This window comes from Micropterus salmoides, unplaced genomic scaffold (genome assembly GCF_014851395.1).
Source record: "Micropterus salmoides isolate LMB-PRFRI ecotype aquatic unplaced genomic scaffold, ASM1485139v1 Ms_hic_scaffold_18, whole genome shotgun sequence".
In the NCBI taxonomy this organism is placed as follows: domain Eukaryota; kingdom Metazoa; phylum Chordata; class Actinopteri; order Centrarchiformes; family Centrarchidae; genus Micropterus; species Micropterus salmoides.
The window spans coordinates 12,050,766-12,075,901 of record NW_024040928.1 but is presented as its reverse complement, the minus strand read 5'-3'; the positions used below and the strand labels follow the sequence as shown (position 1 = coordinate 12,075,901).

The 25,136-nt window shown below is 40.5% G+C and overlaps 1 protein-coding gene across 3 annotated transcripts in view; it reads right to left on the bottom strand.

The window, feature by feature from the left end:
• The window catches only part of nkain2 (sodium/potassium transporting ATPase interacting 2), a 104,575-nt gene that overhangs the window by 17,990 nt on the left and 61,449 nt on the right, over positions 1-25,136 (bottom strand). For all 3 annotated transcript variants that reach the window (XM_038726259.1, XM_038726258.1, XM_038726260.1), the window contains exon 4: positions 11,854-12,054. In XM_038726259.1, coding sequence (XP_038582187.1) covers positions 11,854-12,054 — 201 coding nt within the window. The remainder of the gene's footprint in view (positions 1-11,853; positions 12,055-25,136) is intronic.

Below are 25,136 nucleotides of genomic sequence, written 5' to 3'. Positions count from 1 at the left end.
TTTGTGAGAAGTGCTGGTGCCCAAGAAAAAGTCACAGTACACCAAAGACTAAAATGTAGAGGTTCCAGTACTGTGTACCAGTGAGTACCAGCCCACTTCTAGCACTGATCCCAAGCCACAGCCTGCCTTTCCAGCTAAGATGATTTTGGTAGAGGTATTCACTTAAAGTCAAAATGTTGTTTAAAAGGCTTTCAAGAGTTGGGGGAGTTTTCTGTCATATGCAGTAAAAGCTGAACCAGAGGCCGTTCTGTCTTCTGCAGGCTCATTGCCTCTGAAAATGACTTTTGGGTGCAGTTTTGTTAGTACCACTGAACAGAGTACAGAGAGTTGTGCAGACCTCCAATAGAGAACGCTTGATCAGCTGTGACAGACGGCGTTTCTCTGCACATCAATATCCTGTTAATATTCTGGATACTCTCAAGTATTCCGTTTTGGTGTTGCTGCATGTAAACATAATATCCTGTTTACAATAAATCTGATTAAATCTTCTCCTGATGTGAAGAAACCCAAATAAGATAGCTGGGAGGCACCAATATTAGCTATGGAGCTGTAATGTGTCTACCTTATCTTGTTTATTGCTGGAGTTCTGAGTCCAAGTAGGCTTGGTGCTTGTAGCTATGTGTGGTAAGTATCTGGCATTTTTAGTTTTGCAGGGCTAAAAAGTTCCCCAAAAATATTTTATATCTAAAGTACATAATAAAACCTTCTGGAACAGCTGCTGATATGACTTAGATTAAGATCAAAATCAAATAGACAACCATCCATCCATCTCTTAGCCCACACAGTATTCAGACTACACTGACATTCTCCTTGAAGGTAACTTTATTTCATTTCTAGTCTACAATATTTTACTCACGGTGACTCATACAACGAAACTCACAGCAGTCAGATTATAATATTGTCACCAAGTGAAATGATAAAAGCAAATATGAGGAAGTTTTACCAAGGGTTAGGGTTGAGGAAAAATTAAGCTGTGGGGATTAACAAATCACTTATATACTAATATCCATAGATGTAAGAATAATATTCAGTATATAGTATCAATATTTATTAAGTGATTTGGATTAATTCCATCGCTTACAGTTTTGTCTTTCAATCTTACGGCTGACAATAAATCTGCTGTCAGTGTCAACAGATACTTCCAGCCTGAATGTATCACACTTTGATGATTTCCCATTCCTTTCAGTTGAGTCTTCAACTCCCTTCAGACATAATCTTCACTTAACAATTGAACACTTCTTATTCAGCACTTGCACTTAAACTTCAAACTCTTTCAACACTTCCATTTAGACAACCATGTCTGCTTTTTTCACTTATTGTATTTTGAATTCCACTTCAACTTCCTTCAGTATTTTAACAATTTCAGCAAATTTCTAATTTTTGCAACAGTGAGCACACTCAAATGTTCTTCAGAAACTTTTCTAGTTGTAAACTCTGTTTGAGGAGCTAATGATTACTTAACAATTAATAATGACCAGTGTTTGTGTGTGTGTGTGTGTGTGTGTGTGTGTGTGTGTGTGTGTGTGTGTGTGTGTGTGTGTGAAAAAGAGAGAAACAAAATATATAAAAAATAATATAATAATATTTTAAGCTTCTCCCGTGTTTCTCTTTGTTGTTGTAGACATATCATCCCTGGAAAGTCTGTCTGCATTTGGACGGACTGAATTAAAGAGCTGCTCCCAGGTTTCTCAGACAGATGCTGGTCCCTCTTATACATTTTGTCTGTGGATTAGGGTTACCTAGTTACCGCAGCAAAACTGAGCGATGTTCGGTGTGACAAGTGGAAATGGAAAAGGAAATAGCACCACTTCAGCACGGACAGGATCCCTGCCCTGATCAGCCTTTTACAACTTGTAAAACTTCACCACATCACCTCACAGAGACATGTACCTCATTCAGAGCAGATGCATTTCATGGGGTTTTATGTGCATGGTGGCGCACACTATCCCAGGAGGCAGGAGGACAGTCTTCATCAAATCTCTTAAACATACTGTGCAGCAGGTGCTTGTTGCCATGGTAAACAATGTAGTTAGCTATGCAACAGTGAGTCAGAAAACCTCCTGGCATTATCTTGAAGCAGGGAAGAGTAATGGTATGGGTAACAGACTGTCAAATGTACATGTTCTTGCCGCACCACAACAGTTGACCGTAACATTTTTTCAATTCAGAGCTAGAACAGAATGTTCTGAACAAATGTTTGCAATGATGATGACTGAAAAGTGGGCTTCCAGCACTGCAGATACACCCTCTAGTTTCTTTAACCATAGTGGTATTTAGCCTGTTAGTATGCTAACATTGCCTAATACAACTGAGGCTGATGGGAATCTCAACAGTTTTGCGGGACATTAACCAAAATATTGGACAAATAAAAATGTTGACCTGCGCTACATGGATAGTTAAGGGACCAGTAAAGTTATTACAATTCATTCTGAGGGGATACTGGTGTCAGTACCAAATTTCATGTCAGTCCATGAGTTGTTGAGACATTTTGCTCAAAATCACAAATGTGAATCTCACGGTGGTGCTAGAAGAAAACAAGTCAGGGGATCACCAAAGTCGTCCTAAAGTTGTTGAGATATTTCAGTCTGCATCAAAGCAGTGCACTAAACAACCAACCACAGGCAGCGACTAACATCCCTAGAGCCACACAGTGAAATGAGATCCTAATATTAGGGGTGTGACATAGCTATTTTAACACATCTCGACACGAGATCTCGTCACATCCCTACCTTACATACAATGGCTATTTGTACTTTTACATTTAATAGAAAATAAATCTATGTGATAACTACAGCGGAATTTTAAATTGTGCATTGTTTTTCTTTCTTTTTAAACCAGAGTAATGAACACACAGTATCAGGATATTTGGAAATTACTAGATTTATTACATTGAATGCTTTATTATTGGTGCCCAAAATGATCAAGAGTCCCATAAAAGGGTAGAGCTACATCTGCCATGTGGCAAGGAAATGCCATTAAGCTAAAAAAGATAACTGAATCATCATTCTCTCCCACAATAATCAAGTCCCAAATGGTCCCTAAGCAGTGATTCTGTTATCACCTGGTGAAGTTTGAAAGGAGCTCCGGGAGAAATTAGTTGAATGTCAAACAGCTGGTGTTTGATAAGGAAGGGAAAACCTTCAGTATGCGTTCTGCATAGCCTGAGACCAAAAATTCAGTGAAAGCATCATGGGAGGAGACCTTTTAGAGAAGCAAGGACAGATGCCATAGGGAAGGCAAGTTATAGGTCATTCACCCAATGACGCAGTTTGTCCTCCACCAAGAAGGAAGGTGAGGTTGAATTTTGCCAAAACAATCGCAGCGGTAGAAGTGCTGATGCCAATGCATCATCTCCCTCAAGGTTTGTAAAAACTGAATCAGCTCACAGGTTGATATACGACAACCATTTCAGAAGATCATGGCGATATTTAGAGCCATAATTAATTCTTTCCCATTTACACCCACAGCCTTCACACTGTTTATGAGGAAACTTAATTGTAGAGTTGTTGTCTGCCTGTGTGATAACCTTGCATTGTGTTGGATGAATTATTCTGTCATGAAAATGTATTCATCTCAGATGAGAGGCTGCATCTTTCTACTGCAGATAGATTGTGCTGTGATGAAGGTGTCACATTCATTGGATTAAATCTGTTTATGTGTTGAAGATGCTCAAACAAATGTTTTGCTCCAGTTTTTTCCACGATGCGCTCTGTGAATCATTTGTGATGAAACATCACATCAAAGCTGCATTGAAAAATTGCTGTAATACTACAATCAATAATTACGTCCAACCACTTCCATTTAAATTAGTTTGATGCTTTCTGTGTGTAAAACTGTGCACAATTTACAGCAACAACAAATGAATCACAAATGAAGTAAAATCCAGTATCAACCTCGCTCACCCTCAAAGGATGCATCAATTTAGCAGCTGCCATTTAACCATCCCTGATTTGCAAGCATTTCTTTAATTAATTGAGAGAGTTCTTACCTGTGTTAATTTGAAAATAAAAATAAAAAATTGGGTAAAAGCTTTAACTTATTCAGCAAATATGGGATTAGTGCTGTAGAGCACGGCGGTTGCCTTGGTTCAATAAAATTCAATTCTCATGTATTGTTCTTTCTCTTTCCTTTCTCTTCCCTGATCTTTGAATAACAATGGCTATGAAAACTAATCTGGTCCCAGTGCTGCTTCCATGAATACAATCTGACCCTAACATGACACTATTGTCTGTGGTCAATGACGACAATGTCATTCAATTCAGCCAATAAAAATGAAAATTAAAACAACACTTCAGATGTTAATGAATTGAGAGTGTTGCAGATTTTTTCCCCTTACATCGTTAATTACAATATATAAACAATAAAATGACTTGAAGACAGTTTTCCTTGTTTTTTTTACAGTGTTTCAGAAGCAACTTTTTGAATGTACACTCACTGACCACTTTATTAGGCACACCTTGCTAGTACCAGGTTGGCCACCCTTTTGCCTTCAGAACTACCTTAATTCTTCGTCCATATTGAGCATATTGATAGCATCACGCAGTTGCTGCAGTTTTGTCGGCAATCAGTGATGCAAATCTCCCGTTCCACCACATCCCAAAGGTGCTCTATTGGATTGAGATTTGATGACTGTGGAGGCCACTGGAGTACAGTGAACTCATTGTCCTGTTCAAGAAACCAGTTTGAGATGATTTGAGCTTTGTGACATGGTGCATTATCCTGCTGGAAGTAGGCATCAGATGATGGGTCCACTGCAGTCAATAATACTCAGGTAGGCTGTCGCATTTAAATGATGCTCAGTTATTACTAAGGGGCCCAAAGTGTGCCAAGAAAATATCCCCCACACCATTACACCACCACCACCAGCCTGAACCTGTCGATACAAGGCAGGATGGATTCATGCTTTCATGTTGTTTACACCAAATTCTGACCCTACCATCTGAATGTCACAGCTAAAATCAAGACCAGACCAGACAAAATTTTTTCAGTCTTCTGCTGTCCAATGTTGGTGAGCCTGTGTGAATTGTAGCCTCAGTTTCCTGTTCTTAGCTGACAAGAGTAGTACCCGGTGTGGTCTTCTGCTGCTGTTGCCCATCTGCTTCAAGGTTCGACGTGTTGTGCATTCAGAGTTGGTATTCTGCATACCTTGGTTACAATGAGTGGTTATTTGAGTAACTGTTGCCTTTGTATCATCTCGAACCTGCCCATTCTCCTCTGACCTCTGAAGCTGATGATACACGGGGCAACTTTTTGAGCAATGTTGCTGGGCAATTTTGCTAGTGGCAAGTCCGACTATGTTTTGAACGAATAGCGGCGGTGCGGGGCGGGTGGCAGAGTGGTGGAAGCGGATTACAGTTGTAATCTTTACTCATTACCATTGACGGCAACGTTGCCCTGCACCATTGCTCTAAAAGTTGCTCTGTGTATCATCAGCTTGACATCAACAAGGCATTTTCGTCCACACAACTGCCGCTCACTGGATATCTTCTCTTTTTAGGACCATTCTCTGTAAACCCTAGAGATGGTTGTGCGTGAAAATCCCAGTAGATCAGCAGTTTCTGAAATACTCAGACCAGCCCGTCTTCAACCAACAACCATGCCACGTTCAAAGTCACTTAAATCCCCTTTCTTCCCCATTCTGATGCTCGATTTAAACTTCAGGAAATCTTGACCACGTCTACATGCCTAAATGCATTGAGTTGCAGCCTTGTGATTGACTGATTAGCTAATTGTGTTAACAAGCTATAGAACAGGTGATCACCTGACTTTTCCTCTAGTGCCACCATTATTATTATTATTAGGGGTCCAAGCCCGAGTGGGGCTGGGAACCCGCAAATGCAAGGCATCGCAGTTCCCAGTACCAGCGGAGCTGGGAACCCTATTGTTTTCGCTCTGATTTTTATTATTAGGGGTCCAAGCCCGAGTGGGCTGGGAACCGCGATTGCAAGGGAACCCTATTGTTTTCGCTGAGGTTTTTATTATTATTATTTTTCTTCCGTACATAAAACGCATACTGCGGCCTAGACGGTAAGTGCTAGGGACGCGAAACTCACAAGGTAGATTCACAGCCCCAAGAGTAACTCAGGCACAAAAATTTGCACACTTCTACCTCTAGGGGACCCTATAACAACTTGTTTTGGCGTTTGGCCTTGTAACGCCCACATACGAACACGCATATTCAAAAATCTTATATCCACGCGTTCGGGGATCCAGCTGAATCTAATGGTATAGGCCACATAAAAAAACAAAAAAAACAAAAAAACAAAAAACAAAATAAGGTTCAGCTAAAGTTCAATATTCATCAGCTAAAGTTCACTTATCTTATTTTATCACTCCTACCCTTTTCATTTCCTCGGAATGTGTTTATTGCCTTTTAATGTATTAATAATAAGATATATGCTAACGACTAAAATATCATAATTTTAAAAAAAAGAAAAATGGTATAGGCCACGCCCATTTCCACCTAAACTTTTTTTCGCTACATCGCAAAAATTTTAATTAACTCCTCCGAAGCCGCAAGTCCGATCGACACCAAATTTGGCACGGATAATCTCTGGACCGAGCTGATAAAATTTGTAGAGGAAATTTTGATCCGACAAAAAATGGCGCAATTATATGCTAACAAATGTTTGAGAAAAACGCTAAAAACAGGAAGTCATGTCAGATCTCTTGTTAGGAATGGCTGATCAACACCAAACTTGAGGACCTTATGTAGCACACCCCCCTGAAGGGCTGTGCAGTTAGCCGCTAGTTGGCACTACTCAAAAAAAATCCCATTGACTTACATTCATTTTATATCTCCATAACCACAAGTCCGATTCAAACCAAATTTGGAGGCCCTCATGACACCTGAAAATTTTGGTGTAATTCGGCCAAAAGGTGGCACTATAATCGAAGCTCAAATACCCCATTCATTTCAATAGGATTTGTCCAAAGGACATTTTGCCCTATAACTATGCGCCACTACATCGCACATTCATAAACTTTATGTCTATGTGTTTGGGGGATGCTGCCGATTCCTATGGTGTAGGACAAGACTCTGTGCGATGACGTTTTCCTTTTCGCTTCTCCGAAGCCGCAAGTTCGATCGCCACGAAACTTGGCACGGACCATTTCTGGACCGAGCCTAAGAAAACAAAAAACGGCCGAATTATACGCCAACAAATTTTTCCGCAAACGCTAAAAACAGGATGTCATGTCAGACCTTACCTTTGCAATCTACACCTCGGACCTTATCTGGCACTCCATCCCGAGGGGCTGTGTGAAATTTGGCGTCAATCGGCCTCTATGTGGCGCTATTAATTGGAAATCAAATACCACTCCCATAGACATACATTCATTTCTGGTGTCCGGGACCGCAAGCCCCTTTCATTTATAACTCTGCTCATTTTGTCTCCACGTGCCCGCCATGGTTCTGGGGTTATTATGGGACAATTAATCATGGCGGGCCTGGGCCGACTCACGCGCCCTCCGCTGGGCCAGGGGGGGCGGCTTGCGCCGGGAGGCTTGGACCCCGCTTACAACTGCTTGCAGTTCTAGTTATTATTATTATTACTTACTTTATTTGACAGGGAGTGAATATTGATAACATTTCTGAAAATATACCAGAATTAGAATTAGACAATAGTTAAAAACACAAACGTTAAGAGTAAAAGCACTGAAAATACCATCAACAATAATAGCCGTGAAAATATGCAGAGTCTACACTACATTAAGACTAAAGACAAGACAAACAGCTATTGACACAGAAAATCAACAATAGCACAACAATAAGCAACAAATCAATGAGGTGAAGTTTGGATTTGTCCAATACTTTGGTTTATGTCTTAATACTTGCAAAACAAGTGACAGTCCCATCAGCTTCATCACCTCATGACAGGGTCCTGGGTTGGCATTGCCACTTGTTTGTTTTTTGTTTGTATCAGGCATACAGTATATTTGGTGTACGAAAAAATTATCTGCAACTGAGATGGTTACCTTGAAAGGGTGCATGGTGAGCAAAGGGTCATGGCTGTCTTAAAAGTTTATGTTGCCTGTTGGTTATAGATTATTTTGACAGAACTGTTTCAACATTTGTGGATTTTGCACCAGAAAGTCAAGAATATGAGCCCATTGGTGCAAAACAAGTTAGGCAATGGGTGTTGTTATTGTTCAGTATTATGTCTAAAGTGGTTGTCATTTGTGCCCATTCTTTCAGTGAACTGTTTCAGTGTTGGTAATAGGTGCAACATGCAAACAAGCAGCATAGCTAAAGACAATTTTCACCACATGGACCCAAAACATTTCAAAGTGAAGGTTATCCAACTGAGTGAAGTGAATGCAGGTTGCCTTTCCAACATAAAAAAAACAGCAGTAGGTGATTTCACTGATTAGTTCCTCCATTCTGGCTGAAGTTATGCTAATCACTGAAATTACCTGTAAGCATGCACTCTACACCAAGGAGCCAGCAGGAAGCCTCTTCTTAGATGTTTATTGTTGTAAAATATAATTTAATCATCACTCAGTGTTATTAGCAGGTAGAATAAAGCTGGGAAAAAACTGTACCATACTCGCGCATTCTCCCACTGTGCTACAGTCTGGCAGTGATGGTGTTAGCCTACATTTCAGTGAAGACTCTCTGGATCTCCCTGGAGAAGCCCTATGCTTTGTTTCAGCAGAAATCCTCATACTGTGCACCAAATTGTGAAGAAATTCCTTTGTCTTATGCGGTTTGGAAATCTAATCCATCCATCCTGTGTTATTTTTATAATTCACTGCAAACCCATCAGCTTGTAACACTACAAGTCAGTAAATTAGAAATCAGTTTAACATATAATCCATATGAAATGTTTGAACTGTGGGAACATGTGAAACGTGTAATTTTCTTATGAGATAAACTTTATCTTGTGTACAAACAAAGAATAACTTTACAAGAGTTGGTGTGCAGTCATACCTGAACTTCTACAACATATGAACCTGTAACTACAAACCAGTCAGACAAGCGAACCAGTCCATCACTGCTGAAGACCTTGACAGCTGAAATGTCTCAGTCGCTATTCTAACTTCCACACACTGTCCTGACGTACAGTATCTTCATAGAAAGATCTTCTCTCCTGTCCATCAATATGTGTCCTTTTCCGTACCAGTCACAACTCTTCCCTTTCCCGCCTTTTTCCCCCCATAGTCAATGAACCATTCAGGTAACCAGTAAACATGCAGACAACCAGTCATCTTAAAGTCAAACCCAACCAAACCTAAGCCCTCACTCAGCCAGTCGACTGGTTGAACGTATGATATTAAGGACCCTGACAGCGTTTCCACCAATTACAGAAAACCAGCTAGCCAGACAGCCAGTGAACCAGTCACACTGTTGAGTGTGTGCTCATGGAGCATGACAGTGTTTCCACACACCAATTACAGCGAGACAGTGGTACAGCTGTGTGGTGGCTTGGCACTCAGCCACACTATAAGTACCACTATCGATTGACGGGGAGTGCATGATTAAAGCGGGTGAGAGAGAGAAGCAGTCATGCCAAGTGAGGGAGGAGGATGCAGAAAAGTGGTAGATATACTGAATCTCCAAACTCTTTCTCTCTTTCTGTTGGTGCAATGACACATGCAGTCACATTAAAGAGTCAGTTTGTTTATTGCATGCACGTCTGGATTCACATGTGTGTGCGCGCTCCGAAAAACCAGAGCCACAGTACAGAGGAGACTGGGATGAAAAGTGACAGGCCTCCCTCATTCTCACTCTTTACTTTTCTCTGCTGTCTCTTCTGATCCTGCTAATTATCGCAGTTTGACAGAGCAGGAGAGGAAGAAATACAGAGGGCGAGGGTAAGAGACAGGCAGAGGGAAACAGAGAAGGAAATTGTTTTTGTTACAATGAAGTAAGATATAAAGAGCAAGAGAGAGAGACACAAAACAAAAACTTAGATAAAGAGAGTCTCTAAAGCAGCTTATCCAGCCCATTCGATTTTAATGGGGGTATAAAGTTATTAACTTAATGGAGCCTAGATGCTTTATTTTTCTCTAAAACGGATACCACAATGTTGCACAATCACCCACAATTCCCTAACCCACAGCAACAGACAAAGAAGTTGGCTTGGTTGTATTGCACTTTAGAATACATTAAACTTAATGTACTACTGAGTGTAACTATAGAGAACATCAACTGAATAACTGCATTCTTTTCAAAGCACTGTGTCACACACACACACACAGAAAATACATCACAAAAAGCACTGAATTTAACTACTGCATATTTACTTTTTTTCACGAATACTTGCACAGAGACTTGGACTTTTTAATCAACAGCTAGTGTCATAACTATAAGTAGAACAGTTAATAGTTCAATATTTGAGGGAAATTGTTTGCTTTCTTTCTGCAAGTAAAATGAGAATATCAGTATAAATCCCCATGGAGGAAATACTGTTAGCATCTTTAAGCGCCTTGTTTTCTTGTTTTGGTTTTATGGATTGTAACTTAAGTATTTTGGTTCAGGATCAAGGCTTTTCTCAGTATCGATTCATGCAGCAAAAAAGCATGAATAAACCCACTACATGCCATCTGCCCAGCACCAAAGAGCAGACAGAAGATGTTAGTGACTAGCTGATAAACATTTAGCAGCTAAAGAGCCAGATTTTTCCTCCAGGAGTAGGTGGACACAAAAAAGCAATGACAAGGAGAGTGAATATTGGGCTAACATTTGTTGGGTGGCTAGAGCCTCGACTCCAAATGAATGCTAATGTTGCTTCCTGGGTCAAACTGTCACGGATTAGGATTTTTGTTTTTGTATTTCCTTTTTTAGTTTCTTAATCACTTAATGTCTCTGTGTTTCTCATTCTCTGTAACAGACCATGTTTTTGTCTTGTCATTTATTAATTCATCCTGTGCTTCCTGTTTTACTTTGGTATCTTCCTTTCAATTCATTTTCTGGCCACTTCCCTTCCTGCTCTTATGTTTTCCCAATAGTTTGAGAATTTTCCCAGATTGTTTCCAGCTGTGCCTTGTTTGTCACCTCCCTCTTGTGTATTTAACTCTGTGTTTTTTCACTGTCCAATGTCAGCTCATCTGCGTTCTAGTGTCAAGTGTCTTTGCCTGCTTCCCTTGTCTGTATGTTAGTTTAGCAGTGGATTTTGGATTGCGATTCTCACCAGCCTTCCCAGCCTGGAGTTATTGCTTTTCCTTTGTCTGTAGACTTTTGGAGTTATTACCTCTGACTTGTTGGAGTGTTTTTGTTCTGGACCTCCATCTTGGTTTCTTTGGACATTGCCTGCCACCCACCGTAAAGTTGTACCTTTTGTGTTCTCATAATAAAACTAGAAAACTGAACTTGCTTTCCTCGGTGTTTCTGCTTCTGGGTCCAAATCCCTGTTTTATGACATGTATACACTGAATTTCAGAAGAGATCTTGGCAGCGCCTGACTCACTTCCTCCTGGCTAATCCAAAAATGGGCAAAGAGGTGGAGCTGAGGTGGACCGAATGAAGACTGGTTGCTGTGGTTAACCACCTGAGCGGCAATGCCCTTAATTATCAATCAATTATCCTGACTCCAGCTATATATTTAAAGCACAGATATGAGGTTAATTTACTGTCTCGTGTCAGACTGAAAAAAATAGTATTTTGAGTATTTTGAGTATTTTGTGAAATGTTACACAATTTTTAAAAACTAAAATAACAAATATGAAGACAAATGTCTGTTTAGAACTGCTAGATATAGTAGCACCCACTGAGTGACAGGTCACTCCTGTTAGTTACAAGGTCGTTTAAAGCCAAACGGCGAGATGTAACAGTGTGTATCACACATGCAGGTACTCAAGTTTGAAATTAGAGTGCATACCAGAAATGATTTATTCAGCTCAAGTACTTACAGCCAGGAGAATCTGCAGCGAGGAGTGAGCCACCTCTATGAACTGAAAATCCATCAGACAGCCAGATATAGATATATATCGGTGGTCCTCGGGTGCCCAGGAGGGTGGAGGGGTGATGGGTGTCACCCTGCACCCCGGGCCGTTCTCCATCCACCAGGAGCGATGCATGGACAGGTTGAACGTCAGGACAAGGTCAGAGTCCTGGCAAGAAAGAGTCAAAGAGAGACAGACAGACAGAGAGAGAGCTGAATTACATTCTCAAACATAAGGCAGATCAGGAACAAGGCGGCAGAAGGCTCGATGTCAGGGCAGGTTTTAACAAAGTTTTAATTAAAATCAAATAGTTTGTCATATCGAGGTCTAAGAGATAGATAGAGAGAGAGGAGAGAAGAGGGGTTTGGCTCTAGCTAAAGATAGATCTTAGATTTATTATTTGAATGATCTGGGATCACTCAGATTAGATCTGAATCATACGTACAGGCATGGTTATGAGAACGACAATAAAGATGGGAGAGAGAAGAATGATGAGAGGAGGCTAGAGAGAGAAAGCAAGAGAGAAGAAAAAGAGAGAGTTTGAGAGAGGTTTGATTTTGATAATGGTTTTTTTTCAGACACTAATAGCTCTTATATGATGATTTCAGTCTAAGAGAGACAGGAGAGGCGTGATGTCATGGGAGGGTCAGTAACTAAAATGTTACTGTTTTGGTTTTAGGCAAAGTTATGATTTGCTATCCTCATTTATTTCTCCTAAGCAGGCCAATTCCAAAACTATGGGTGTCATTAAAAATTGAGAGGCCCATTAATGTGAATGTGGCAACATTACAGAGGGAGTAATAGCCACCATAGCACTGTGGCTCCATAAATAGCAATGTCGGTCAATCCACTTTGGTCCAGACTGAAACATCTTGACAAATACTGGATGGATTGCCATGAAATTTTGCAAAGACATTCAAGGTCCCCAGATAATGAGTCCAAATGACATTGGTGATGCCCTGACTTTTGCTTTATCACCACATTTTTAGTGTTGTGTGAAATTGTGATGGATTGCCATGACAGATATCCATAGTGCCCAGCAGGTAAATTCTAACAATTTTGGTGATCCCCCAACTTGTCATGTTTTCAACTATCCCATGAAATATATGAATATGAATGATGGATTTGCACAAAACAATTAATATAATGAATAAATCCAAATGACTTCAATCCCCTGATTTTTCCTCTAGCGCACCATGATTGATTTGGTTGTATGTTTGTTTTTAGTGTTAAATAGCAACTGTTAGCATGCTGACTTGCCAAATAAAGATGGGGACATGGTAACGACTACCAGCTAAACAAGAGCATGTCAGTAGCATGTTAGTATGCCGACATTAACATTTAGCTCAAAGCACTCCTGTGTCTTAGTATGTCCTCAAAGAGCTGCTAGCATATTTGTAGACTCTTAGTCTTGCTGTTCTACAGATATGGAGACATTTTATTCTCTTTATTTGTTCAGCTTGTCCACCACATCAAACGCAGGCGCATCACAGACAGAGATAACTTCAAATTACCGCCAGAAGCTGCAAAGAACAATATAACCGACGCTGAGTAAATAAATAAGCATTTTCTGTCCCTCGTTGTTTCAGTTCTACTTCACAGCAGCAGAGAAAGACCACATAGCAGTGGCCCCTGCAGTTGCAATGTAGGGTATCTGCTTTGGCTCCTCTTCAATCTTTTTAATTCTACAAGCCTGAAAGACGCACAGTAAATCAGTTATGATAGTCGTCTTGGTTTAAATAATTCACATAATAACGGACCCACTTAGCAAGGAGGTACATATATCATTCCACAGACAGCCAAGCAAACCACACTGACACCCACAAACTTACACTTATCCGCACGCTCACAAATGCACAATTTACACACACGCACGTCTGCTCTTGCAGTGCTTTGCCACAAGTCCAATGAAAAGCCTTAATGCTCTTAAAAGCATGCTGAGAAAAAAAATGACTTTCACATCATTTGCTAATTTTCTCTATGGTGATACATCTTTTAACCAAGGTACCCCTCCCTCCCACCACCAAAAATAAAAATATGGTAGATTAACCATAAATCTAAAAATTCCAACCAATAAAAGCATAGCATAGTATTTGAATAATCTCCCCCATGAGGCAAAAACCCACTCAAAGTACATTTTCCCTGGGACTATCATGTTTAACAACCACAACATCGAGGAATGAAGGGATAAATAATCATAGAAACGGTAGGAAAGCTCACAAACTGTCAAGAGGAAATACTTTTTCACCAGCAGGATTTAATGTAATTTATTTTAGTGAAAAACACAAATGGCAGAACTTTAAATAGAAGATTCAGTTCTTACATAAACACCTGGGTCTGTTTCTACACTGTTTACTTTGTTTTTATCTTTACCTGCCCTAGGTATCCTCCCTCTGTACCCACACTTGACTATCACCTCCCTTCATATTGTTCCCTCTCTTACTTAATTTTTTCAAGTTCTCCTCTCTATTCATTTATACTGTGCTCTCTCTTTCCTCTTGGTCTCCCCCTCCCCCTTTCTCCCCTCTATTTCTTCCTTGGCCCCTCTCTATTTCAGCCTAATGAGTAAATGCCTCATTAGCACAGAGCTCTGATTAATGCCATCTCCCCTTGTTGTGCTCCTCTTTTTAATGAGTAAAATCTCTCTAAATTTCTCTCTCGCTCCCTCTCTGCCATCACTCTCCCCCCTCAGCCTATTACTGTCACTGCCTCTCTTTTGATATGTCTTTCCTTCCTTCACCTCTTCTCTTTCTTGCTCTTGTTTCTCTTGTCGTTCACTGCTCTCACTCTCTCTCTTTCTCACTGTTAAATGGGGTTGGGGGGGGGGTAATAATTATTTCAGTACAGTCTCTATCAGTGCTTTTCTAATGAGCCTCTCAAATAAACACACACACATAAACACAAAAGTAATTATCACTGAAATGCTGAATTTAGCAAAATGTCATCAAGGCCAAGCAGCAACTGCAAGTAATTCTGCAGTATTCTCTCACTTGAAAATGGACATAATGTGAAGAATGTGTACGCACTGGTTAAAGTTAGTTACTGCTAATCACTTATATATTTATATATATATATATATATGTGTGTGTGTGTGTGTGTGTGTGTGTGTGTGTGTATATATATATATATCATAGCAACAACTTCATTAAATTTAAAAAAGACTAACCAGCATTCATTCATTTATACAAAGCTTTGTTGGAACACAGAGAATACTTTTAAAAGAGCGTAAAACAGTAAAATGAGTCTTACCAGCACAACGTTTAGGTGAACTAAGCACAAGAAAATGTCAGTCTGATATTTTTGCTAAACATTATGCTGATATTGTTATAATCCGCTTCAAATCTTTTCATTTTGATTCAATATCTATTTAAAAGGAATCATTTGACATTTTTAGAAATACACTTATTCGCTTAGAGTTAAGATGACAAGAAAAATACCACACATTAGCATAAAGACTCGAATCAAGTGAAAATAGCTAGCCTGACTTCAAAGGTCTAAAGGTAACAAAAGAAGAGATATAAGTTAAGTTAACCATCTCCAGGTTGTAGCTTCATATTTAGCATTAACGTGGCAGAGATGGATCTCGTCAACCAGTTTTTGGCAAGAATAAGCAAACTTCCAAAAATGTCTTTGTCTAAGTATTGCTTTAAATTCCTTTGCACTTGGAGTGAAGTATTTGCAATGTCATGTCATGTTACCTATATGGTTTCAGTTAGCCACATCAATACGAAACAAACCACATCTAACAACAAAAGAGAGCTAGAAAGGCAAGGCACACTTTTTTGTTTTCCTTTTCTGTTCAGATGTGTCTGACAGTCCTGTGCCTGCGTTCACTGCAGTTAAAGGGTCTATAATATAGCTTGGAACAGGAATGGTACTAATAAAAAAAATGGTATTATCCTTTAAGCAGCAGTGAGCCGCCACAAGCCTCTACCCTCACAGATGGAACAAACTCTAACATTAAAAACACCTTCGAAATTAGGCATATGAGTTAGTTTTTGTTTTTGTAAAAACACATTAACCAAATATAAACTGTTTTAGTGTTCACAACCTGTGCAAATCATTTGGAGGCAAAACTCAAATTATTCAATACTCAGTGAAATCCAAAACAATTAAAGTGCAGCTGTGTATTGGCATTGATGTATTGACTTTATCTGGTGGAATTTATTTAGCATTGAGGCATTTAACCCACCAGGATGATGAGGCCATAGCTCCAAAATAACCTTGAGATATTAATCTGCGTGGTGATGAATGGGCTGTTTGGCTTCCAACCTCCAACAAAAAATACTTGTAATAATATTTTTGACTGTGTGTGAGTCCCTTGCTATAAGTGCTATTTCTGACTGTCTCCAGTCTCTCCACATCTTACATCCCCCCTCTCTCTCTCTCTTTCACACACACACAAACACACACACACACACACACACACACACACACACGTAATTTCCAATGTGCTAGTTGAGGATCATGCACTCATGCTCTCAGGTCTTTGTCTCTGACTGTGGGCTAGTGCCGCTTCAATGAACCACATCTGTTTTCCTCTGCCTTTCTCTTCACCTCTTCCTCTCTTTCTGTCTTCGCCTTGCTCACTCTTTCTCTCTCCCTCTCTCTCTCTCACTCACTCTCTCACAATTTCCCCTCAATTTTCCAATTCTCCTTTGTCTTTCACTCCCAAGTGATGGAGGGATGAAGGGGGAAAATACCAGGGAAAAAGGTATTTTCTCTGATGGTCTGAGGAGTAATGACCCTTTAATGTTAATATTACAAAATTTGTCAAGTCATTGGTTCTAAGTTAATAAAATAAATACAGACGTGGAGTAAAAATGTTCAAGGCAACTTAGAAGGACTGTGACTCTAAAAATTTCTAGGCTCCCAGATATATTCTGGATGAATGGGTGAATGGAAAGAGGGTATAAGGGAGGGAGTGCCAGTTTTTCCCCCATGAGTGCCTCAGCATCTACTCCCTGGACACAAACACACACACACACCATTTACAACACTTACTGACTCACACATAATCTCATACCTTTTAACATACAGTACAAGCTCTAGCAGTCAGGTAGTGAAGCAGACAGACAGTAAACACAACAGGACAACAACAGTCAGACAGAGCAGGCAGCCAGAAAGATCAGCAGATCATCACACTAAAGGGCAGAAAATCAGGGAGGGGGCAATATTAGCTTTATTCTCTAAAGTCAATTTTTCACTCTATTTAACTTAACCTCTATCTGTGGGTCCATCCTCTATTTCTTTACTCTCTCTCTCTGCTGTCTGTCTGTACCTCACTGTTATTTCACACCAATATAATCAGTCACGTTGCATCTCCCTACAATGTTTTGCCGTGATTTCCCATGGGTGTTAGATGAGGCCTTAACCTGTAATGCCTAAAGCACTTCTCTGCTATCAGATTGGTTGGGGGTGTTAGGGAATTGTTTGTGTTTAAGTGAGTGTGTACGTGCTGGGGGCTGAGGGTAGGTAGAGATGAAGTCCGTTCCAGATCCTAACCCTGCCCTTAAGCACTCCAAACCTCATTACCATCTCTAAGCAAATGCCTCAACATAACAATTTTAAACGCTTCGATCTTTCAGATTGGTGGTCTAATTAAAGTGCTGCTACCCTGCATACCCCAGGTGGGGTAAATGGGTTCATTGATTTCTGGAAACCCCACTAGCCACACCTTCTGCAATAATTTGAACTCTAGTAAATCAGAGCTATTTATGTACATTCAAAAAGGAATGAAAAAGAGAAGAACATCTGCAGAAACAGTTAGCAGCCTGCTAGTTAACATATTGGAGACAGATATTTCAGTCAGGAGTTGGTGGAGACCAAAACAGAGCTAAGAGTGAATATTGGATTTACATACGTTGGTAGGCCAGAAACACATATTCAAATGAAAGCTAATGTTGCTCTGTTTGCTCTGTCTCTCTGTGAGAGATACATATCAATATATATCAATATGTCAATATAGTGTTTACAGATTGTTGAGCTTCCTAAAACATCAATGACTGCAGGTTAAAAGAAACATAGGACTTAGAAAGACCCAAACAAAATGTTACATAAGATCAAGTTAATGAGGCATCTGGGGAGGTGGCGATATCGCCAAAAGGAAGTCCAACAAGGTAAGAAACTTGGGCAGTCAAACCACCGTACAGATATTAACCAAAGCTCTGGGTAAGGCAAACACACGTCAATGAGAAAATGGAGATGAACAGTAAAATTATCAGGTTGTAAACAGTCATTTTGACATCCTGTACTTGCTGTGGTAGCGCAACATGCATGATTCTTGCCCATGTTCCCAGATTCCAACAATTAATTTTATGAGTAAAATGTTATCATAATTGATCCAAATGATGGCCAAAACTATGAAAATATGGCTTGTAAGCTGTAAAACACTGGAAATGTCCTTTCATTGTTTCAATAAAAACACAATTCTACGGCCTTCCTCAGTTCTGAGGAAACTCATTTGACCAAACCTTAATACAGAAATACAGTAAGGGGGTAGTAGTATTGGCAGTTTAGCAGTTTCCTCTAGCATGTACAATAAAACAAACATTACTGCTAACACAAACAGGGTAAATCCATTACAATAAAGGCTTGAAATTAACAACAGCCACCATCCAAACCACGGAACATGTTTGACTGCAGCAGGCAAGTCAATCAAATCCATTTTCTACCACGACGTACAGCCGATCTGTGTTCAATCAGCTTGTTCTATTTTAACAAGTAAAAACAAACTCTTGTCGTTGCACATGAAACTATACAGTTACAATGAATAATCACATCGAATCACCAGTAATAATAGCTCAGGGCTCAAATGATAAAATTGGCTGGTAGGAATGTCCCACTAGAGATGTGTTGATGAAAAAAAGCAATTTCATGCCATGATTTCAACAAATGCATCCATTGATCAAACACAGCCAGGGTTGATGCATTAACTCAGTGAATCAGGGTGGATGTTTTAACTAGAACGTCTATGATTGAATGTGTGGGATCCTCTCATTCATCGTCTCAATCAGCGCTGCAGAATGAATACTGAGGGGAGTAACATTAAGGGACTATTAGCATTCAAGCTTAACCCCAGCAATCTGTTTTTTTTTACTTTCTTCTGGGATGAACTGGGTGGTTTTTGAATTTGATTTACTGTCACAAATTGTCTTCCACAATTTATCCAGCAGTAAAAAGCTCACCCTGCACTGACAACAGCAGCTAGTGGTGTTGATATGAAATTTATATGAAAGGGAGATATTTGCTTTTTTTTCCTGTTAGATAAGCGATCTTATCTTCCTAAGAGCTTTTGCTGATCTAACTTTCTCTGTGTTTCTACTTCTTTTTCCCTTGTCCCCTCTTCCCTTCTCTATCCTCTCTTGAAAGGGACACTGACTCACATGTGGCTTCGTCCCATCACACGTCTTCTTCTTTAGCTCCTATCATACCTACGCCTGTCTAAACCTCTCGTCTCCCTGTCCACCCCTAATGCCTCGCTTCTACCCCCAATCTTTCAGTCTACTTTAGTTTCTGGTTCTCCTCGTTTCTCTTCTCCCCATCTTTCACTTTCATCTCTCGTCTTACCACTTTCCCTGCGGCCACCCCTCCCTTTCTCTGTCGCCGCTCCATTGTGTGTTTGCGGACTGAAATTAGACGCCTGGACGGATATGGGATTCAAAATGGCACTGTTTTGAGACGGTTTGGATTGGTGTGTGCACATATGCGAATGTGTGTCCCTTGTGTTTTCTTCTGGCTGATATAGTGAATGACAGGATCTCCAACTACTGGCAGAGCAAATGGACACCAACACATGCACAGACACACTTTCACACATACAGTATGCAAAAAAGCATGAGGTATAATCCTCCCACACAACGCACCTCAGTAAATGACTGACAGCTGAGCGCGGTGTATGTGTATCTGACGCCCAGAGGGTGGCTGCATCTCTTATATGACACAGTGGACTACTGACAGTTAGCTGTCTAAGTGTGTGTGTGTGTGTCTGTCTGAGAGAGGGACTTGAATATGCAAGTGTGTGTGTTTGCAACATGGTGACAGTTCTCTCTCTACAGGCTCCTCTCCAAATCTGTCAGGGATGCCACATCAGAAATCTTTTTAAAGATTAATTTTATAGCACTGCTGCAATATTAGATAGTGCAGTAGTGAGTGACAGGACGGATGGAAGTGTGACAGACTGATATATGGTATGAATCTCAGGCTTAAACTCAAATTACTGTCAAGACAGGATGTACACCTTATCTTGCCGGTGGGGCTCTACAGGGGCCTCATGGAAGGCAAAGATACACATTAGATAGGAAGTTCCATCAAACACAGAGAAGGCAAACATGTCGTAACAAGACTGGAGATAAAGCAGTTTATCAATCAGGTGCTTAGTAGAAAAATAAATGAGAAGATCTAGAGGAATTCTTATTTGTGCACACAAAAAGCTAAGGGAGTTATTGTGTGAAGAATGAAGAAAATAGAGCTAAAGAGAGATGTTCATGTCTAGCCTGCTTTCACACCTCCACACAGATGGCCAATCGCTGCCTGCAGTGGGCCTGATTTTTTTGATTGCGGGTTTCAGAAAGTGACAAAAATTGTCAAACGGAGCCACGTGTAGGGGGGGATTTGTGGATGGACGTTGTTCGATCCATCGTTGTTTATCCAACAACACGAGCAGTTGTTACTTGACTGAATACTTCGTATATACCTGGAAGATTAAAAATATATCCACTTTGCACTTCCAATTTGGCTAAACGCTCATGGAGGTTACTATATTGTTTATGTCAAGACCACGGCAGGAAATGTGTTAGTGGTGCTGTCATATATTAGTTTCTCTTCAAATCTTTGTATTGTTAAAGGTTCCACCAGTTTTCCACATGAAGTTCAGTTTACTCATCATGAGGAGCTCCAAACCTTTGGTTTTCCAAAGTTTGGTTATCTCGGCTTGAGCCATACCTCTTGTCCTTCGTGAGTCCCAGGGCTTTACGGAAGTGAAATATTTAATCACTGGAATAATTAAGTCATCTGTTAAGATCAACTTTGAAGTCAACATGAATGAGAAGTCTTAGTTGACGTTCCGACTTAAAACAGCCTTGCATGAAAAGCAAGGTTGCTGCACTGGTGTGAGCATGTTACTCCATGTACCAGTGAGACAATGAAATACGACCCAGTAACAGATCCATCCAATCCACAGGGTTTGTTTTTATATTTGTAAACTGATGTTTCAAATGTCAAGCTCAAACTGTCGTACTCAAAATAACTGATGAATAAAAAAAGTGAGTTACATCCAACTTTGGGCTGCAGCACTACTGTGTGTGTGGGACTCAGTGACTCATCATTGACATGCAACATGTTCCTCACAATGACCTGTTAACTCTAACATCAATGATGTCTCATCGATGCCACTTTACTATAATCTCAACCGTGATCTGTCTGCTTGTCCATCTGGCCGCCTGACTTGAAACTGAGCTGACAAACTCTGACGCATTCCCCCTCCTTACTGTCTCTCCCACCTTTCCACTCTCTGTCTGGGGTTTATTTTCCTTTTCAAGAAGAAATGTCATAGGCAGAGACGCAAATTTCATACCTCTTAAGCCCTAATCTTTTGGACTTTTTTTGCACTATGCCACTAAACACTGGGAATATTTGCAGTTCACCTGCTGAACATCAAATAGTCTGCCAGGAGAGCTTGGCACACTAAGACTGACACACTGCAGAACAAGCATGTCTGTCACCATGAAAGGAACTGAATGCGTTTGCTGTCTTTGTCTGCACAATTTTCTATTCTTTAATAACCCAAATATATATTTATTTAGTTAATTTAGAACGAGAAGCCCAGCCGCTAAGTATTCACGTACCTCCCTGACAGTCTGATCAGTGTTCTCCTAAACTTACTCTGCTGGCAATGGGGCTGCACTCATCAGGTCTATTCATGGCTAAAACAGGGTGTAGGCACTAGAAAATTACATCAAAGCTACAGTACAAATTCAAGAGTCACTGATAACATGGCATAAATCAAGTCGAGGCTGATTCTCTGCCTCTTTCATGCACAGAAAGATGTCAGCTCTCTGTAATGAAGAAAAATGGAGTCTGTCGCAATCACTTTTGTCCTGTGACCTCAAAGTAATGGCCTAAGTGTATAAAGTTGTGTATTAAATTGGCACTGGCCAATACGGAAAGCCCAGCACTATGAATTGCTATGCACCATAAATAGCAGTGCCATCTTGACAGGGACACATTTCCTCAAGTCTTGACATTGGAAATATAGAGTGAAGAGTGAATGAAAAGGAGGCAAGGAGGTGAAGACGAGCGAGACGGAAGAGGAGCACAGGACAGATTCACATGGCACTTTGCAAAACAACATGAAAAAGACTTGATTATAGGGTGAGCAGAGGGAGAGGAGGGGTGAATTACACGGAGATGAAGAGAGCGAGGCACAGGAGTGGGGAGAAAGAGAAACAGAGAAAGAAAGAAGTGGCATCAGGAAGCAATAGAGACAGAGATTAAGAGATTTTCATTTACATCACAGTATTCCTGAAGCACGCAGCACACCATCATTACGCTTATCGAATGCAGAGAATAAAGAGTTATTCTGATCCAGTTCGCTCAGTGAGTAGGACGCATAAAATAAGAGGCGAGGCTAAGCAGCAAAAATGTGTCACTATGGTATATACTCACCTTGATCTTTCATTTCTATCTACACCGTGTATTTTGATCTTTTGTGAACCATGTCTAAACCTGTAGTGCAGGGCTGGCCTGGGACAAAAAATCGGCCCTGGCATTTTTGGCCCAGGCGGCCCATCAAACTCTGTCGGACACCCCTCACCCATTACCCCATCCTTCAATAAAAGGGCTCAGATTAGGGGTGTGACGAAACACACACCATAACAACAAGACAAGAATATATTTTAATAGGGGGGTCTGGAAGGGAAGCCCAAAATTAAGGTGGCAGGTGACAATTCAGAATATAAAAATATAATAGACTATAATGCAGTAATCAGTAACTTATTATTGTTTTTAGCCTAAAATACTTTTTTGGGACAACACAGTTTTCTTCTGTATTTGCATTGCATAGCAGGCTTACAGTGCAAATAAACCTTTTTTTGTTTTTTAACAAATGCTTTCAAAAAGTGGTGGGTACACGTCCCCAGCGTAAATGACCCTCCCCCTGCTCCCTTCCTTCAGGTTGAGCTACTCCATGCTTACCGCTTCACCTCCACTCTCTTCCTGCTCTCTCTCCCTCGCCCTGTCACTTTGTCACTCGCTGTCTCCTCCTCTGCCTGGCAGTGGCCACGGCTCCCCTTTACTGCTTCAAGTGCCTGTGCCTGCTCTACGTCGGGTACTGCAGCTTGATGTTGAAGCTACTGCAGCCACGGTAGCAATCATATTGATTGTTTTCTCGCATTTGGCGGCAGCCATCTGATGATTTTTTTGGGAGGGGCCGTAACGCAAGAAACAGAGAGCAGAGGGGGTGGGGGCTAGTAAGAGATGGCCGCTGTCCATGCTTTATTTTTTATAATATAAAAATACATAACTTACGTTACACCGGCCCCAAAGGTGCGTCGGCCCGCCGGGCATTTGACCGGTTTGCCAGATTACCAGTCCAGCCCTGCTGTAGTGTCTACTTTTGTTGGGCTGTCAAGCATTCAGCGTATAACCTATTTGGCCAGTGTTTATAGTACATCTTTAACTATGGCACCTGATTTTGATTAAGTTTCAGTCTTACTCTTTTGATGAGAATGTACATTAGTTTTAGTCACATTTTAGTCATTTGATTATATTTTTGTCAAATTTTAGTTAATGAACAGTAAAGACATTTAAGTCTAGTGTGTCTCTTTTTCCTACTGTATTTTTATAATGTGCTTATCGCATCTCAGATGCTACAGTGGCTACAGGCATCTATGGTGGGGATTTATTTAACTAGTATTCACTTATATACTGTTTACTGTCTGGGTTTAGCTAAAAGTATTAATGCAGTGATAATACTCTTGGAAGAAGATTTTGTTGGTTGAAAGACTACTGCACATGAATCATTCACTCACATTTACTGATAGTCTGTAAAAAGCAAAAGCTGGCCAACTTAAAATACCATAGACTGTATATAAGAAGTGGACGTACTCAACGTGATGTCAACCGTTGGTTTGTGGACTGCCGTTCTGAAGTCTCGAGTTTGGCCAATAGGACGCCGCCATGTTGAGTTTTTGCAGCCAGCGGCACCGGACGTGACCATATTTGGAGGAGACGGTGGAGCTAACAGCCGTGTGTGGAGCTAGCTAGCTTGCATAGCTAGGTGCATCTGTAATTCACCTTAACTGTCATTTTAACAGAGCTGACAATTTTGTCTAGCGAACAACAGTCTTAAAACTAAATGTACTCACCAGAGAGTGTGAACAGCCAACTCCTAATAAACTTCTTCAACAGCCTTGGTTAAATTTACACAGTGCCGTGGGTACAAGTCACTCTAGCCTGATTGACAGGTCGCCATGGTAACGAGTTGTCAATCACAGATAATCCCGCCCTGAAGCATACTCTGCTTTATGGTCTATTTTCCTCTAAATGGGACCATAATTTACTAAATGAACATCATGTTGTATTGAAGAAGACATGACACTAGCAATTGAGATCATAAACTCATTATGAAAGTGTTTACCGAGGTAATAAATCTGATGAGACGTAGGGTCATTTTACCATTATTTCTAATGGAACCTTTTTGCAAACAGAGGAGTCGCCCCCTGCTGGCCGTTCGATAGAATGCAAGTTTAAGGGACTTCCACATTGGTTTTAGTCTCAGACCGGAAGCTTCCTGCTGGTAAAATACACATCTTTACGTCCACAAGCAAGTTAATTATCTTGCTTTTTTAATAAACATTTTCATGTTTTTCCCTGCTGTTTTTTGTCACTTCTTGTCTCATTTATAAAGAATAACTGTAAACATACCAAGGCCATCTCCTGGCGCCCTCCCGTTTGCAATATTTATTTTCCTAGCTAGGATGGCAAAGACATGACCTGCCCTACACTGCCCTACTCTCTAAAGTTTTTGTTAGCGCAATTAATAAAAGGATGTCTGTTTGTTTTAGCAGCCTTTTTCGTTCGGCATGTTGCAGTCCTGCCAACAGAACATACATCCGGTTTCATCATCTTTTGATGATTTTCTTTGTTCTAAAGTTGGACATCACACAATCACAGACATAGCCATACTTGTTTTACATGTGGTCCGGTGTAATAATAGCCCTCAGGTCAGTAAACAAGCCCTGGAACGGTAG